General features: G+C 40.3%; 1 protein-coding gene across 1 annotated transcript in view; it reads left to right on the forward strand.

Moving 5' to 3' along the window:
* The window catches only part of FSTL4 (follistatin-like 4), a gene marked incomplete at its 5' end in the record, with an annotated part of 37,588 nt that overhangs the window by 14,235 nt on the left and 8,004 nt on the right, over positions 1–15,349 (forward strand). The window contains 4 exons of the mRNA XM_009084442.1: positions 4,632–4,793; positions 5,767–5,901; positions 7,450–7,476; positions 12,721–12,839. Of these exons, the coding sequence (XP_009082690.1) occupies positions 4,632–4,793; positions 5,767–5,901; positions 7,450–7,476; positions 12,721–12,839 (443 nt within the window). The remainder of the gene's footprint in view (positions 1–4,631; positions 4,794–5,766; positions 5,902–7,449; positions 7,477–12,720; positions 12,840–15,349) is intronic.

Genomic DNA, 15,349 nt, shown 5'->3' on the forward strand with positions numbered 1-15,349 from the left:
TAAAGGGGTTTATTCCCAACCCTTCTCAAGCTTGCTGTGTCTGCACAGGCAGATACCAACTTGCCTCTTTTTAGAACGTAACACTGGCTTGTTACATAGATTAAGTGATAAAGAAAATTAGGAAATATAAGCTTACTTAGGAAGTTTGGAGCCCAATTTTAACATTAGAAGTTTCTGGGATTTGGAGGTCTAGTGCTGTTCAGCTGCTGAATGTTAATGCAGTATTTCCCTTCATTGGTTCAGGATATCCCAAATAGCATAGGCAGATCCAGCTGCTCATTGTGACAAGCAGAGATGAGAATCCTGTTAGGCAGAAAATGTGAAGGCCACCAGATGAATGCCCCAACCACTGCCTCACATCTGGGCAAGAAGCAAGCAACACACATGTGAAATGCAGTCTGTGTGATGTGGGAGGTTTGGATTGAGCTTATCAATCTTAGGATTCACAGTTAGTGGTAAAATTTAAGTCAGTGTATTTATACAGCTGGGCCTTAACATCTTTGGAAGAAAAGAAAGTGCTGAAAGGCAGTGTTTAAACAGTTTAAGAATGAAAAATTCATCTTGCGTGCTGATATCTTTGATCAGGAGAAGCCAAGAACAGTGGGAAAATTATGTTCTCTCCTACGTATGGATATTGCCTGGGAAATGTGTACAGCATACACTAACTGTAGGGAGGAAAAGCAATTTATCACTTTCAGGAGGAAAAAAGAGTTGCTGAGGATAAAGAATCTCATAAAATTGTAATCAACTATGAAAATTGATAGTTTGCAAATCAAGAGACTGCTGAGTGCAGGGCATCATTTTCCTTGGTCCTTGCACTCTGGAAAACATCAGCATAAATCAGAATATTGTATTCCTTGAAAACAGTTTTAAAAAGCCATTTGATCCTCAGCCCAATTAGAAAGGTCCAATAGGACAAATTTTCCAGTGACAGAGAGATGTCATGAGTACGGATGTTTTGTTAATGTGGCTTTTCAAGAGAAAATATAATGCTGCAAACTCCTTTCAAATCATAAATGGAAAGAGTAAAACATCTCAAGTAAATGATTAATCTGTTAATTATTACTACACCCTGGAGTATATAGCTCCTACAGCAGCAAAGTATTTCTTTGGGCCTTGGTGCCACCATCTGTGCTCATCGTGTGCTTTATCACCTGAGCTGTTTTATTGTAATGAATTGGTCTGCTCACAAGTGAGGTGCTACTCAGTATGCAGTAGTAGGCAATCTACCCAATCTCGAGCTTGTTTGAATGCCTCTTTTTTCCTACTTTGCTTAAGATAATGGCATTTTTATATTGCCCTTGGCTGCAGACACAGTAATGGTTAGCAATGATATATATTTACCAAGGGAAAAAGCAAAGGGTAATCCATATATCCCCAAGTCTGGAGCTGAAATCTTTGCAAGTTTAAAGCAAAATGTGCTTACTTGGAATGTATTAATTTGTAGCAAGGACAATAAAATTGCATTCTGCAGTTTGCTGTTATCACAAGACATTTGCATGCAATAATTTACCTGTGTAATGAATTATGTAAGACAAGGGAGAAGAAATAAAAAGTTTCAAAATGGAAGGAGCAGGAACATGGTAAGAGAAGAGGAGTAGAGGTGCAACACATATTTTCTGTAGGTGAAAACAAGCAGTTTCCTTATGAATCACTCTTGAAAAGACACCTTGCTAGAATTTCAGGTTAAGCTAATCTTCATGCAGAGCTTTGATTCAGCATCTAGGACCTCTGAGCTACCTTCTGCAGTATAAATCTATTGTGTTTTCAGCCCTGCAGGTAAAATAGGTGGATTGCTCACATGTAGGCTATCAAGATGTAAGGCAAAGGCTGAGAGATGAAAGCACAGTCTGTTTGGCAAAGGAGTGCCTGGGTGCTGGGGGGCATGGTGGCTGTGGCCCTGAGAGGAGTGCCCATATGAAGAGGAAAGCCTAAAGCAAACCCTCATAAGGGAGCATCAACCCATGCTGGTTTTGAGAGCATTAAATAGGTGATGACTGGGATGGGCTCTCTCTGAGAACTAGCAGGTGAGAAGACACTAGGCTTGGAGAAAAATTGATTTGGTGCCTTTGACCATGTGGGATCTGGGCCAAGTCAGTTGATTTCACCAGGATTTGAACATCAAACCTCCTTGGATATTGTAATTTTTTTTTCCCATGCATTTGTAGGAGACACACCACCTCTCATCTATGAGTCTGGATGAATCACGTAAGCTTTCAAAGGACCTCAATTCCTGTATCATTTTGTTCTAAAAATGTTACTAGTAGCAAGCAAATCATAGGTGAGACAAGCATTGAGTGCAGGACCTTCATAAAATTCTGTCAAAGTGGACCAAAATTACTACCTTTATCATATCATGCCTGGAGACACTGACTCAGAGAAAGTTAAGTTAGTTTTCTAAGGTACTGATGAAATGGGGAGTTCCTGACTCTTGGTCTAATTCCCCTGAATTGCTTCTGCACTGTTTGTCATAAACACAGGGTGACTCAGCCAGCCACCAGCATCCTCAGCAGCAGGTCTCCTCCCTTGCTCACCTTCCCCTTGATCTGGCACCTCCCAAAGTCAGGAGAAGCTGCAAAAGGGACAGTAATAGAGAGAAAAGGAGATAAAATAGTACTAAATGCTTTTTTTTACAAATTTAAAACTCAATTTAATAAAGCAAACATAATCTTTTTGGTAAGCCCCTGATTAAAAAGCTCTTGGATGGTGTTTTGCTCACTGCTCTGCACCTTACAACACATTTTCTTTTTTCTCAAGTAAAGGTAATAGAAGACAGGGAACCAACCTACAGGTCCAGTGCAGAGGTGGAGTTCAAAGCTATTCCTTTGCTAGAAGTCCCCTCTTTTTTTCCTCTCCAGTCAGCCGTAGGCATTTCCTCTCAGATTACAGTTCAACAGTCTCTTGCTTTTAAGGCTATAAAACCCAAGTAGACTTGAGGGCTTTCTGTCGTGGCTGATTTCCTTCCAAGCTGACGACTCAGCTCGGGTTAATGCTTGGCAGCTGGTGGAGAAGACAGAAGTAAAATACATCTCTCTGTGGTAAGACCCATAAAAAATAGAAATAGTAAGATGGAAAGTGTATGCTGGTGAATGTATTTATTTAAACTATCCCCATATGGATATATAGACGCATAGAAAGCTGCAAATCCAGTTTTCATTTTATTCTAAAGCAACTGTTAAGATAATTTAATTTTTATAATCCTGGAGCCTAATGATATTATATATGCTATATAAAAAGAGAGTGGAGAGTTAGATAACTTAAACCAGTCACTTCTGAAAGTTTGTTATTGACATATATTCTCAAAAGCAAAAGCAAAAACAAACAAACAAAAAACATTGAAGAAAAACCCCCAAACTAAAACACATCCCACAAATTTTCCTCTGTCCTCCACCAGTGCCAGCAGCAATTATTCGTTTTTCTTGGGGAAGAAGTTGGGTCCCCACATATCACATCCACATTGGACTCTGGCTGTGGTTTTACAAAACTGTAGTTTTGCCAGCTACAGCTGCACTCCCCAAATCTCTGAATCTGGTAGAGAACTTGGACCCTTGATTATGAAATACAAATACCATCAGCCACAGTATGGCATATCCACACATTTCCTTTTATTTGTCCCTTGAGCTGAAAGAGTCCCACTGAGATCTTTCACTGATGTTGCAATATTGCTAATTCCTTTTAAAGTATGTGAGTAAGTTGTTAAGAAATAGTTAATGGGTGATATTAAGCCTTGTTGGTTTGAGCAGTGAAGGCAACATGATTGAAAATCAATGAACATCTCTGAAATTGTAATATAATTAGCAGTTCTGCCAATTGAGTATATTAAATAGTTCAGAGGGTCCTGCCTGAAACAAGGTAAGTCACGTTTTGAAAACCTCTTAGTGAAAAGGTGAAGTAATTGATGCACACTTTATTTGTTCAGAATAAGAGCTAGTGAATTCACAGGCTACTTCCTGATGGATATTCAATTAATATATTGAATATTAAGCTACTTCTAATAGGAAAGAACTCCAATTTCTTTCTAGATTCAGTGAAGATTTGGAATTTAATTTAATTTTTAAATATGTGAGTACCCGCCTCACCTATTGGATTAAAACCCTTATTAGCTTTAATACAACTAATAAGTTCAATCAGTCACTTTATGAAAGCAAGAACAAGCAAGAATGGTCTAAATACACAAATGGATCTCAAGGTTGCTCCTGGCATTGGCATTGCTATATTAGTTTAGTCTTTTCTGTTATAGAATCAAAGGATGACAGGAGTGGGTTGGGTTGGAAGGGACCTTAGAAATCATCTCATTCCAACCCTCTGCCATGGGCCAGGACACCTTCTGCTAGATCAGATTGCTCAAAGCCCCATCCCATCTGGCCTTGAGCACTTCAAGGGATGGGGCATCCACAATTTCTCTGGGAAACCTGTGCCAGTGCCTCAGGGAAATTGTTTTCTGCCCCCAAAGGTGAGCTGTAGAGAACTCATTCCTGTAGCTTGCTCTGAAAGCCAGGACATTGCTCATCTCCCTGGTTCTCAGCTCAGATCTCCTCGCAGCACTGTGGGATGGCAGCAGCTCTCGAGCCGTGGGCATGGGGTGGCACCAGCAGATGAGTGTAAAGTGCCCAATTCCTTGTTTCCCGCAGTGCCACCGGTGATCCGCGTCTACCCCGAAACACAGGCACAGGAGCCTGGCGTGTCAGCAAGCCTCAAATGCCATGCTGAAGGCATCCCTAATCCCCGAATTACCTGGCTAAAGAACGGCATTGATATCATGCCAAAACTATCCAAACAACTATCGCTCCTTGGTAAGAACAGAATTTTGATTAATTAAAGTATTGTAGACGGGGATTAAGGAGGATTATTTTGCACTTTAAACCAGAAGTTCTTGTACTTTGCTAAGCCATGGTTGTTGGAAATCGTGTTGCAAAACCCCTGTTCTTTCTTTTTATCTCTTTCTCCTGTGAATTTCCCTGGAAATACAGTATTGATTGATGTAAGTGGTAATGGCATTCTGTTCAAAGACAGCCTGCCTGCTTCTCCACTGCCTCACTCCTTGTGTGCAGGACATCAGAAGAGAAATGCATTAAATTATTTGAAAAGAAATTCATTAAATTATTTGTTCAGGTCTAAGCCCACATTGGATGCAAATCAGACTCAGCTCTGCTGAAGGAATCAGACTCTTGACTACTTTTGGTCCCTGTACAATTGAGGATGCAACAGACACAGTGAAAGGCAAAAATATTTCTTTGCAATTTTCTGTGTAAAAATATTAAAAATCTCCCAACACCTGCCCCAGTCTGGCTGTGGTGGATTGGAGCCCTCAGCCAGTGTTGGCAGCTCTGACATTTCTGCATGTTGGGTGCAATATCTCAACATCTTCCAAAGGTTTTAGGTGACAGTCCCATTCCAGAAAACAAAATCGTAGGAGGAACTGTAGAGACTCCTCCCAAACTAAAGTTTTTGGTGACCTGATGAAAAGCAGTTTGCAAAATTTAAGTTATTTTCTTTCACTAAAACCAGAGCAATTTTTTAGCAAGAGGAAGAAATAAATGAAATGTAATTCAATTTTGTGTGGAGTGTATGTGCTAATGGAAAGAAGATAAACATCAGCTCCCACGAAAATCCCCAAAAACCTCTAGTTACATATGGGGAAATGTGATGGGGTGAAGACACCCTGTTGAGCCATCACCAGGCAGCTGCAGTGATGGAAGAGAGTTAAGGGCAGGAAAAGCAATTAGCAGCAGTAAGGAACACTGTTTATGAGTGTCTTTCTTACAGCAAATGGAAGTGAGCTTCATATCAGTAGCGTTCGGTATGAAGACACTGGTGCCTACACCTGCATTGCTAAAAATGAGGTGGGAGTGGACGAGGACATATCTTCACTTTTCATTGAAGATTCAGCAAGAAAGACCCGTAAGCTTAATTTTTCATGTATTTATTTCTTTAAAGAGTATTTAAATGTGGTGATATACATGTAATTTCATAGTTCAGGCCATTGCAGGAAGTATGTGGGACTCTTATCTAAGGTAATGACATTTCTGACTGCACTTTGATTGGGAGATTGGATACTTTTTTGGGTAGGAATCATGCAGAGAAGGTAAAATCTTGCCCAGGATGATGGTACCTTTCATGTGCCAGAAGTACACTGGGTGTGGGGTAGGTAACAGCTTTATTAGAGTAACAAATTACCAATAATTTTGGATATTAGAGAATCCAAAATGTAATACTTTGTTGAATTATATGCAGTTTCGAAATATGAATTTCAATGATTTCTGTACAAGATTTGCTCTTTTGAAGCCATTTACCAGTCAAAGTTCTCAACTATTTAGACATTTGAGAAATGTTGTGATTAAATTATTTATTTTACCTGTTTTTGCATCACCGACTAGCATAATAGGTTTGTCTCAGTGTGAAATTATCTTCCACTTCAAAGACAAATATTCTCCCAACCATTCTTCCTGCATGTCTCCCAGAGGAGTGTGGCAGTGTTATCTTGACTGCACTGTCCCCAAAACACAATTACTGAAGGAGGTGATTAGTTGCCCCAGTGGAAAAGCTCCCAGGGGCCTGATCCTTCCTAATTCTGCCATCTTAACTACTTGGGAGATTGCCTGGGTTTATGATGATACTAAAAGACACAGTGCAAATGGGATTTTTGCTGTTTTTCTGCCTGTTAATATAGAGCAAGAATTAGAAACAAAGTTATCCATAAATATGGGCTCTGGTGGAGAATCTTTGGAAAATATATTCTATTCCTCATTACCTGGATTTATGTACTCTTGTTAATATCGGTCGTTTTCCCTTGAATACTTGAGCAAGGGAAATTACAGTATGTTGAGAAATAATTGGATCTGTCTTAAACAGAAATTCAGATGCAGGTGTACTTTGAAAGCGAATCTGAATCCTGAAAGAGAATGCAGTTGCTTGAAGTTCCAAGAAAAAATGCAGCCAAATGTGTAGCTGCTATAGCTGCCAGACTCAGGCTTCTTCTGAAAGATGTCGTGGACCTGGCAGTGCTGGGTTAATGGTTGGACTTCATGATCTTAGAGGTCTTTTCCAACCTTAATGATTCCTTAATTCCATGTCATGTTTCCTTATTGAACCCGCACAGAAAATCACAGCCTGTAACATACTTCCAGCTGCATTTGAAGGTAACAGCCTCTCTTTAGTCAGTCGTTGGTCTTTGTACAGGCTGAAGTTGCCTTCAATTCAGGGAGGATTTTTCCCATGTCAAAGTTTCTGAATTGTCTCTAGAAGGAGCAAATGTATTTAGAACTCTCTGTCTTTCCTGATATTTTATTTAAATGAATGTTACAAAATTTTCACCAATTAACCAGTTCATGTAAACATGAGTATGAATTCAGTTACTTGCTACAATGAAAGTTTTGACATTGTTTTGTTGCTTGTTTTTTTTTCTTTTCCTGATTATTTTCTGGATTTCCCAATATTCTGATGCTGCAGTTGCAAACATACTGTGGCGAGAGGAAGGTACTGCAGTAAAGTTCTTTTGTCATAGTCATAATGTGCTTGTCTGCTTTAATAATTCCATGATGGGCCATTCTCCACTGACTTGCCACTAACCCTACCAACTTTCACAGTTACCAGATTAGGTACAGACCAGACATTTCAAGGCTAAATTATTCAAATAAGAGATGTCACTCTCATACCTCTAATTTCTTGCATTTTCCCACTATGAAATAATAGATGACCATAAAATATATAAAATTATGAATTTTATATATACTGCCACAAATGTGAGTAACCTGAGGTTCTCAAGCTGCATTAACAATCACACAAGTGTCAGAAGTGCTCCCAAATTACCATAATTGAACAAGTAAGGCATAAATTCAATACACTGCATATTTAAGCAGGCAATTCAAGCTCTTCCTTTTCAGTAGCATGTATTGATGTCTTCTAGGTGAGCAACAGAAATTGTGTTCTTGACTGTTAGGCAAAAAATCCCAAACCACAACAGGTTTTTCCCCCCTCTATCCTTTAAATCGATGCAGAGTAAAGGTTGCCCCATTTCTCCTTGTTTTAATTGGCAGTTAAGATCTCTAGTTTGATCAAATTTATAGTGTGGCCTGCACAAGGTCAACATCCGTGTATCTTGGAAGCCAAATTAGAAAAAAACACCCCAATATCCTAAGCAGCTAATTGACTCAAAGATATTATGGAGTCACTTGAAATGAAAAAAAAATCTGATTTTTGTTCATGCTTGTGCTGTCATAATTTCCAAAATACCTGGTAAGATGCATCGTGCAGTGGCCCAAGGGGCTCTCACACATGTTGTCCATCTGCTTCAGTAGGTGTGGAGTCCCGGTGTGAGGATGGGGACCCTGTGACCTCAGGCTCCTGAAGCCCTGTGAGCAGGGTGTCTACTCACTGGAGGAAGGTTCTGGGGCTGAAGTCCAGACATAAGCCAGTTCTTATATCTGCCAGCTGCATATGAGGCAACTGGGACCTTGTGTCCATCCAGCTGTGTGGGAAAGGTCTCTGTGCAGTGACAAACTGCTCTCAGCCACATCTTCTTGCCCACTGCAAACACTCCTCCTCCCTCCCATTCCTCCTCCAAGAAGGGCTGCACAGTCACTCTGCCTTTGGAGAGTGCAAAGATCCCTTCATAAGTAGTGCCTCCAGGTACCCAAAATTATGGTTGGGCTTCATGCCTTGAGTGTGGAGCTTTCTGGATGACTTGGGGCAAGCACTAAGGATTCTAGGGGCAGAAGGAAGATGCCAGTGCTTAGTGACCAGTGCAGTCTGGGCCAGGTATGCAAACACCTGATACACTCCAGCTGTCTTACTGTTGGTAAGGTCCCTTCCAATCCAAGCCAAGTGCAGCTGGCTGAAGGTCATGAAAGATGGCACAGCCACATAAAACAACTCCCCAGCACCTCTTCCCAAATACCCTATCTGCAAATACCTGGTGCATGGCCATGAAGAGTCTCTTCACTGCTGATGTTCCTGTAAATGGCCTTATGGGCACTAAGAACTGCTATTTCACTTCTGCTTGGAAATGAAATTTCTAGGGCTTCTAATCAGTGCAGCATCATCTGCACGATGCTACATGGCTGTTTATATACAGCATCCCTTATGCTCCTTTTGAAAGAAAGCAGTTGGATGACCCTACCAGATGTAGAAATACAGTAGTATTTAAAGAACAGCTAAAAAGTTGGTTGCAGAGTCTTATAATAATTTTGCTAAACAATATGGACCTACTGCTTATCATCCTTGCACATTTTAAATAAATGAATGAGCAGTGTAGAGGCAAAACCTGGGCAGTAAAAGCAGATTTCTCATTGATGTTTCTAAACATTGATGTTTTCAGTATCTGTTGGTTTATTCCTCTGCCTGTGTTGTTCTGTAGTATTTGATGAGCACATTCATTCTAGACAAAAAATCCATCAAATATAGTTCAGCATGTGAAATCTTGGCACAGAGAAAGCTGGAAGACAGGAATGGTATTTTTGGTTGTACATTTTAATGCATTCTTTCAATTCTATTAAAAATTAAAACTTATGGGTAAGCAGCAATATTAACAAGTGGACTGCTAGATTTGAGCTCTAAAATAATCACACCCTCATGTCCACAAAGTCTGTATTAACTAAAGCTTTGGGAAAATGCCTAAAGAAAATATGATTTAGAACAAGCTTTTGCTGCAAGTCAAACTTTTAACATAAGTAGTTGGTCATTTTAAAAGTCAGTCTGTCAGTCTGTTCTCAAAACCCTTCAGACCACACACAAGCCTCAAGAAATGAGTGCACATAGGATGACTGGCCAGTTAAACCTGGGGCTGGAATCATGAGCAGTATTTACTCAATGCACAAACTAGTCCTTAATTTTGTACAGAGAAAACCATGAGTAGCCCAAATGTAAGGCAGAGATGTGTTTTCATGCTAGTGTTGATGTCTGCAGTGAGCACTGTTTGCTTTATACATGGACAAAAGGAGCATTTTGTGCCAGTAGGCAATCAGCAGTATATGAATGTATGCACTTAAGAAGCTGAAAGCCTTTTTGTTACCAAATTTAAGTTCTAAAATACTTCCAAGCATTTAGATTAAATTGAGGAAAATTGAGGAAAATTAGTCAAGTATCAGATCAGAAGAGAGTATTCCACAGGGAAAAATTTGCCCTTTGATCTTGAAGGAGAGAAGTACAAATATAGACTGATGGAGACTCTATTCCTCAAATAAACTCTTGTCATCACATGTCCTCCTGAAGTTTTTAAAAATAAAGATGTTCAAGTCAACTTCATCTGGAATGGATCAAACAAGGACTGGTATATTTAGGAGACCCTCCCCACTCTTAATGGGGGTTTGTTATATTATGGGGGGTTTGCCATACAGATTAGCTATATTACCTTTTCATAAAGCCTTTAGTTTTTGAACTGGTTGTGTCATCCAACCCGAAATGTCTTCAACTCAAAGAGGAAAAAAAGAAAAACCCCTCCCCATTAGTACCCCAATTCCCAATTGAGTACTTGTCTCACTGGAAGAAATAACACAAAATATTCCATTGCCCACCTCAATCATTCCCTGGAACAAGGAGATGCAGAGCTATCATCAAGAGCTGAGTCAGTTTTAGCAATGTCCATGAGATTGTTTAGGATGTACCTTAATCAAGATTTGCCAAATGCTTCATAAGTCACAATAAAACACGTAGTTTGTCTAGTAAAAAATCTGCTTGATCTAAAAATCTGTGTGAATATCAATCTCCAGGAAAAAAAAAAGAGATGGTTTAATTTAAATGGATACACTTTTTATAAAAGAGTGTACCTGAATGCTATCTGTAATTTGTATCATATTTTAACCACTCGACAGAAAAACTTGAACTCATTTTACTGTAAATTAAGTTGTGGGACTTGCCAAGTCACTGACTCTAAACCTACTACAGTAAAATTATTATCAAAGTATTTTTGTGATTAATTAAGGTCTTACTTCTTAAATACACCCTCATTGTAATAGGATTGTCAGACAAAAATCACACTATTCTCGTGAATGAAAGTAATAATAAGTATCTTCACAGTGGTCATAATTGATTGCCTGCCTGTTTCCACTTCTTAGGTTTAAAATCCTTCACTCATGGAATATGTGCACTCATTCCAGGCCAGGGTCAAATTCTGCTCTCTGATGTGTTCACTCAAATCCCACTGAAGCAGGTGGGAGTTGTGTGATGCTGGGAGTGCAGGTTTTGGTCCAAAGTGCCCGAGCGAAATGTTTTACCAATATACTTGGAAAAAAAATAACCCTTAGTCCACAAAATAACTTAGTTCCTAATGGAATTTTGGTAGTTTTCTTCCTATGTGCATGATCCCTCACTGTGGCATCACATTTCAGGATCACAGCTCCTGTACCCACCTGATGCCCTAACTGGGGGATTTCTGTGCTGTGGTTTAGAGAGATTCAGCTTGAACATTGTCAGTGCAACAAACACCACACACCGGGGCATTGTACTCTGAAGCCACTTATTTGGCACCAAAAGAGGGGGGGTTAGCACCAAAAATCCCCTTCTAGCCTATGTATTTTAAAAATTTGACAAAAATGCATTTATCCCAATTATCCATATTTTTTCTGTGAAGTTTCTTGCAATGATTTAGATCTCGATCCTGCAAACACTTAAGGAACGTGAGAAACTCTGTCGCTGTGAGTGGTGTTTGAAGCTGCCACCACAGGGCCAGCCAAGGGAATTTTTAACACTGAATGCTGTTCAGATCCATAGAACTGGGACCTTATTTCTCCATGGGTAAAATGGAATTAATTATAAATTACAAATTATCACATCACCACATTGTTGGCAGATAAGTACACTATCAACACTACTGGGGGTGACAGTGGTCATTGCAAACACTTACTGGTGGTGGTATGAAAAAGATGAAACAATGCTTGGATCTTTGGTACTAGAGTGTTTGAAAAGATCCTGGACATTTCTGAAAGATGCTTGTTACTGCAATTGCATGTAGCTGAAGAACAACCAAATTATCAGTGTTTTAAGGCATTTCTGCATGGCAGAAATGATGAAATACAATCTCCTAACAGCAAAGCTGTGACAATCAGCCAGTTTGCCAAACCTCATGGAATGCCCCAGTTGGATAAATGAGTGCTATTGCAATGCTGAACTACTCCACATTTGTGAATTACAGTTTGCAAGATTTCAAAAATGTATTTATTTTGGTGGCTGGACTTAGTTCATCCTGATTTAAGAAAACAGAAAAATCTATGTATTTTCATTCATGAAACAGATGTTAAGCACTTCCATTTTGCATCACGGTTACAAGAGAACAAGCTGCCTCTGTACCAAGATGACCTTCAGATAAGTTTTAACTAAAGCTTTGTTCTCAGTGCTCAAATTATTAACAAGATGGTTTCAATGAAATCATAGAGCAAAAAAACAGATTCATGATCTGAGGGAGTTATTAGTGTGATAGAGGGGCTTCTTGTGGTCAAATCCTGCTTTGGTACCTATTTACAAGACCTGACCATAGTTACTTGGGTACAACCACCGCCACCAAGGCAATGCATTTTTGAACATGTCTGTACCTCTTCACTCCTTGAAGCCCTCATTGTGACATGAAATTTGATTTTGTGAATGCACCGACTGCATCCAAATGACCAACTTTTATGTAAGGCACATTTTGTTTTTTGGGGGAGGAGGGTGAGTTCGTAAAAGAATTCCTAACAGCTATGGATACATACCAAAAAAAATCCCACTGCTTTTGCTTTATCCCCCTTCAAGGCCTGAGTGTTGGGAATATGTTCTATGTCTTTTCTGATGATGGGATCACAGTCCTTCAGCCAAATGAATGTGAAATCCGGAGACATATCAGGCCCGAAGAGAGGATTTTCACAAGTTATGTAAGTCCTAAACCCAGCAGCTACAGCTGACAACTGGGAAAATTTCTCTTAATCTCTTCAAAGGTTGTTATTGCTAAAGGACCCGTTTGCCACAGGGATGTTGGAGCTTGGTGGGCTTCGAGCAGCATCCCTGAGGTATAGCATCTTCTCTTGAAAATCAAGGGATCCACATAAGTTACAAGACTGACATGGAGGATTACTGACATGCTGCAGAGAATTCAACTAGTTATCCTGTAGGCAAAGACTTTCATTTGTCCTGTGTGATCTGTTTACTTATCCATGCCCAAAAGTTGTAACTGGGCTTTAGGGAAGGTACAAAAGTCAAGAGCAAAGAGATGCACACATCAGTCACTAGTGCTCCTTTTACTGATGGCTCCATAGGCAAAGACTGGGCTGCTTTGGGTTGCTTTCTGCTCTTTAGAAGTAGTTTCCCATGTTAAACCACAGCAGGGGAGGCAAATAAGAATTCCCAGAAGATGGTTGTGCCATGCAGGTCCTCTGCATCTTGTCCCACTGAACAAGAGACCTGCACCATCTGTGCTTGCTTTAGGCACTTTTCTGTAAGCACAGAGTTTTCCTAACCCTTGCTTTAGGAAATCACAATGAAAATTTATTCAGGTGTCAGTGAATGTCAAGCAGTGGCTTGTATGCAGTGGAGCTCAACATGGCCAGTGGGATAACACATGTCTGGAAGCTCTGTGAGGCCAGTGTTCTCAGTGACCTGTGTTAGGTACTCCTGGTAGCAACATACAGCATGTATATCCTCATGAAACTGCCAATCTAACAGCACAGGTGCTGAAATACATCCAGAAATGCTTTTTTAATCACTCCCTTGTTTAGTTTTTATTTTTTAAAAGAGAAAGCTGAGAATCTGGCTCCCTTCTGAAGAAAAGGACTCAGCCTTGCTTTCAATTTGAGGAGGAATAAAAGGGCAGAATCACTATCATGAGCCCTGCAGGCTGGGTAAGGCTCTGTTGCTACATGTCAGGATCTTCTTGTGAGTCTGTATTTAGTATTTTCTAAATCTCAATACATCTGTGGTTAGTATTGATTTTTCTTCACTGGATTTTAATATACCTTAGAACAAATCCAGACTGATGCTCACCCCAGGGCTGGTCCTTAGCATGGGATTAATATTATTAAGCTACACTTGAGCTGTTGCTTCTCAAAGGCAGAAATCTTGTGTTTCTTTCCCAAAGCACTGTAAATATTGAAGAGGAGGTCCTGGAGAAACAGCTTGAAAAGAACAAGGGAGAGAGGACACTTAAGGAAGTAATGTGAGCACTGGTGGGCATAAAAGGGATTTTTAATGTTGTCACTTGGCTGCCTTTCAGAGACACTTCCGAGGTTTCCTACAGTTATCATAAGGCTTTTTCTCTTGGTCCAAGGAAGACTGACAGCCTTTTCCTCCCTTTTCCATTTACTATCTTGAGTGTTTGGTACATAGACCATGACACCAGCCTGCAACTTTAGGAGGGTTCTACAACAAAGGTTTCTTCATTTACTGTTACAGGACACAAAGGCAGATGGAGCAGCTGCAGCTGAGCACTGTAGCAGAAAAGCCAGTGACCTTTCCCTGCTCCTGTTTGCTTGGGTAGATGCTGTGTTGTGAGAGTCGAGGATGAGGATGGCAGTTTTGAAGACATCAGGTGCTTTGCTGTGTGAACAGCTGCTTAAAGCCCAGGTCTGAGCTTCTATAGCATCTTTAGCTTGCTGTAGCACAGATTCCCAGCCTGGCTGGAGGGAGAGAAAGGAAAATGCAGCCAAGTTATTGAGTCTTGTATCTTCAACCCTTACTCATGGTCTTCACTAAGGCACTTAACCAACAGAGCTGTGCTGCTTAAAGGTGACAGCTGTAATTGTTGCACATGGTGTGATTATTGGGTTTGTCATGTGAAGGCCCAGGAGTTGGACTCAATGATCCTTGTGGGTCCCTTCCAACTCAGGATGCTCTATTCTATTCTATTCTATTCTATTCTATTCTATTCTATTCTATTCCTCTGATACAGGCACAGTGTTGACAGTGTTTTTTCTTGTACCTCTTCTTTCCCTGAATAAGCTCTGCGGCTGCTCCAATCCTGTTCCCCTTAGGGAAGGTTGTGCCACTATTTAAAATGACCCAACACAAGATCAGAATCCAACAGCTGTGCTCACTGAAATATATATGTTTTACCCCATTTTAGTTTTACCCTCATTTCCTCCCCACAGTCTGGTCCCACGCAAATGCTCTTTCAAGTAAAGCATCTTGACAGAAGGAAGAGTGATGAGGAGTAGTCAACATGCAGACAGTTGTTGGTGAGATCACATGTGACTCTTCAAACTCAGTGTACCAGTGAGCTCCCACTAAAGCTAGTACCAGTTCTGCACAGGACTCAGTGAGTGGAGCATCAGAGACAAAATTTGGCATCAGACAGCTGTGAACAGGATTTGGTCCAAAGCAGCAGGATTTGGTTCCTTTCGAACAGGGGAAGTTTCTGTAACTGTAGGATGCTGCTTGTGTTGCTGCTCTT

This window comes from Acanthisitta chloris, unplaced genomic scaffold (genome assembly GCF_000695815.1).
Source record: "Acanthisitta chloris isolate BGI_N310 unplaced genomic scaffold, ASM69581v1 scaffold17961, whole genome shotgun sequence".
NCBI classification, from domain to species: domain Eukaryota; kingdom Metazoa; phylum Chordata; class Aves; order Passeriformes; family Acanthisittidae; genus Acanthisitta; species Acanthisitta chloris.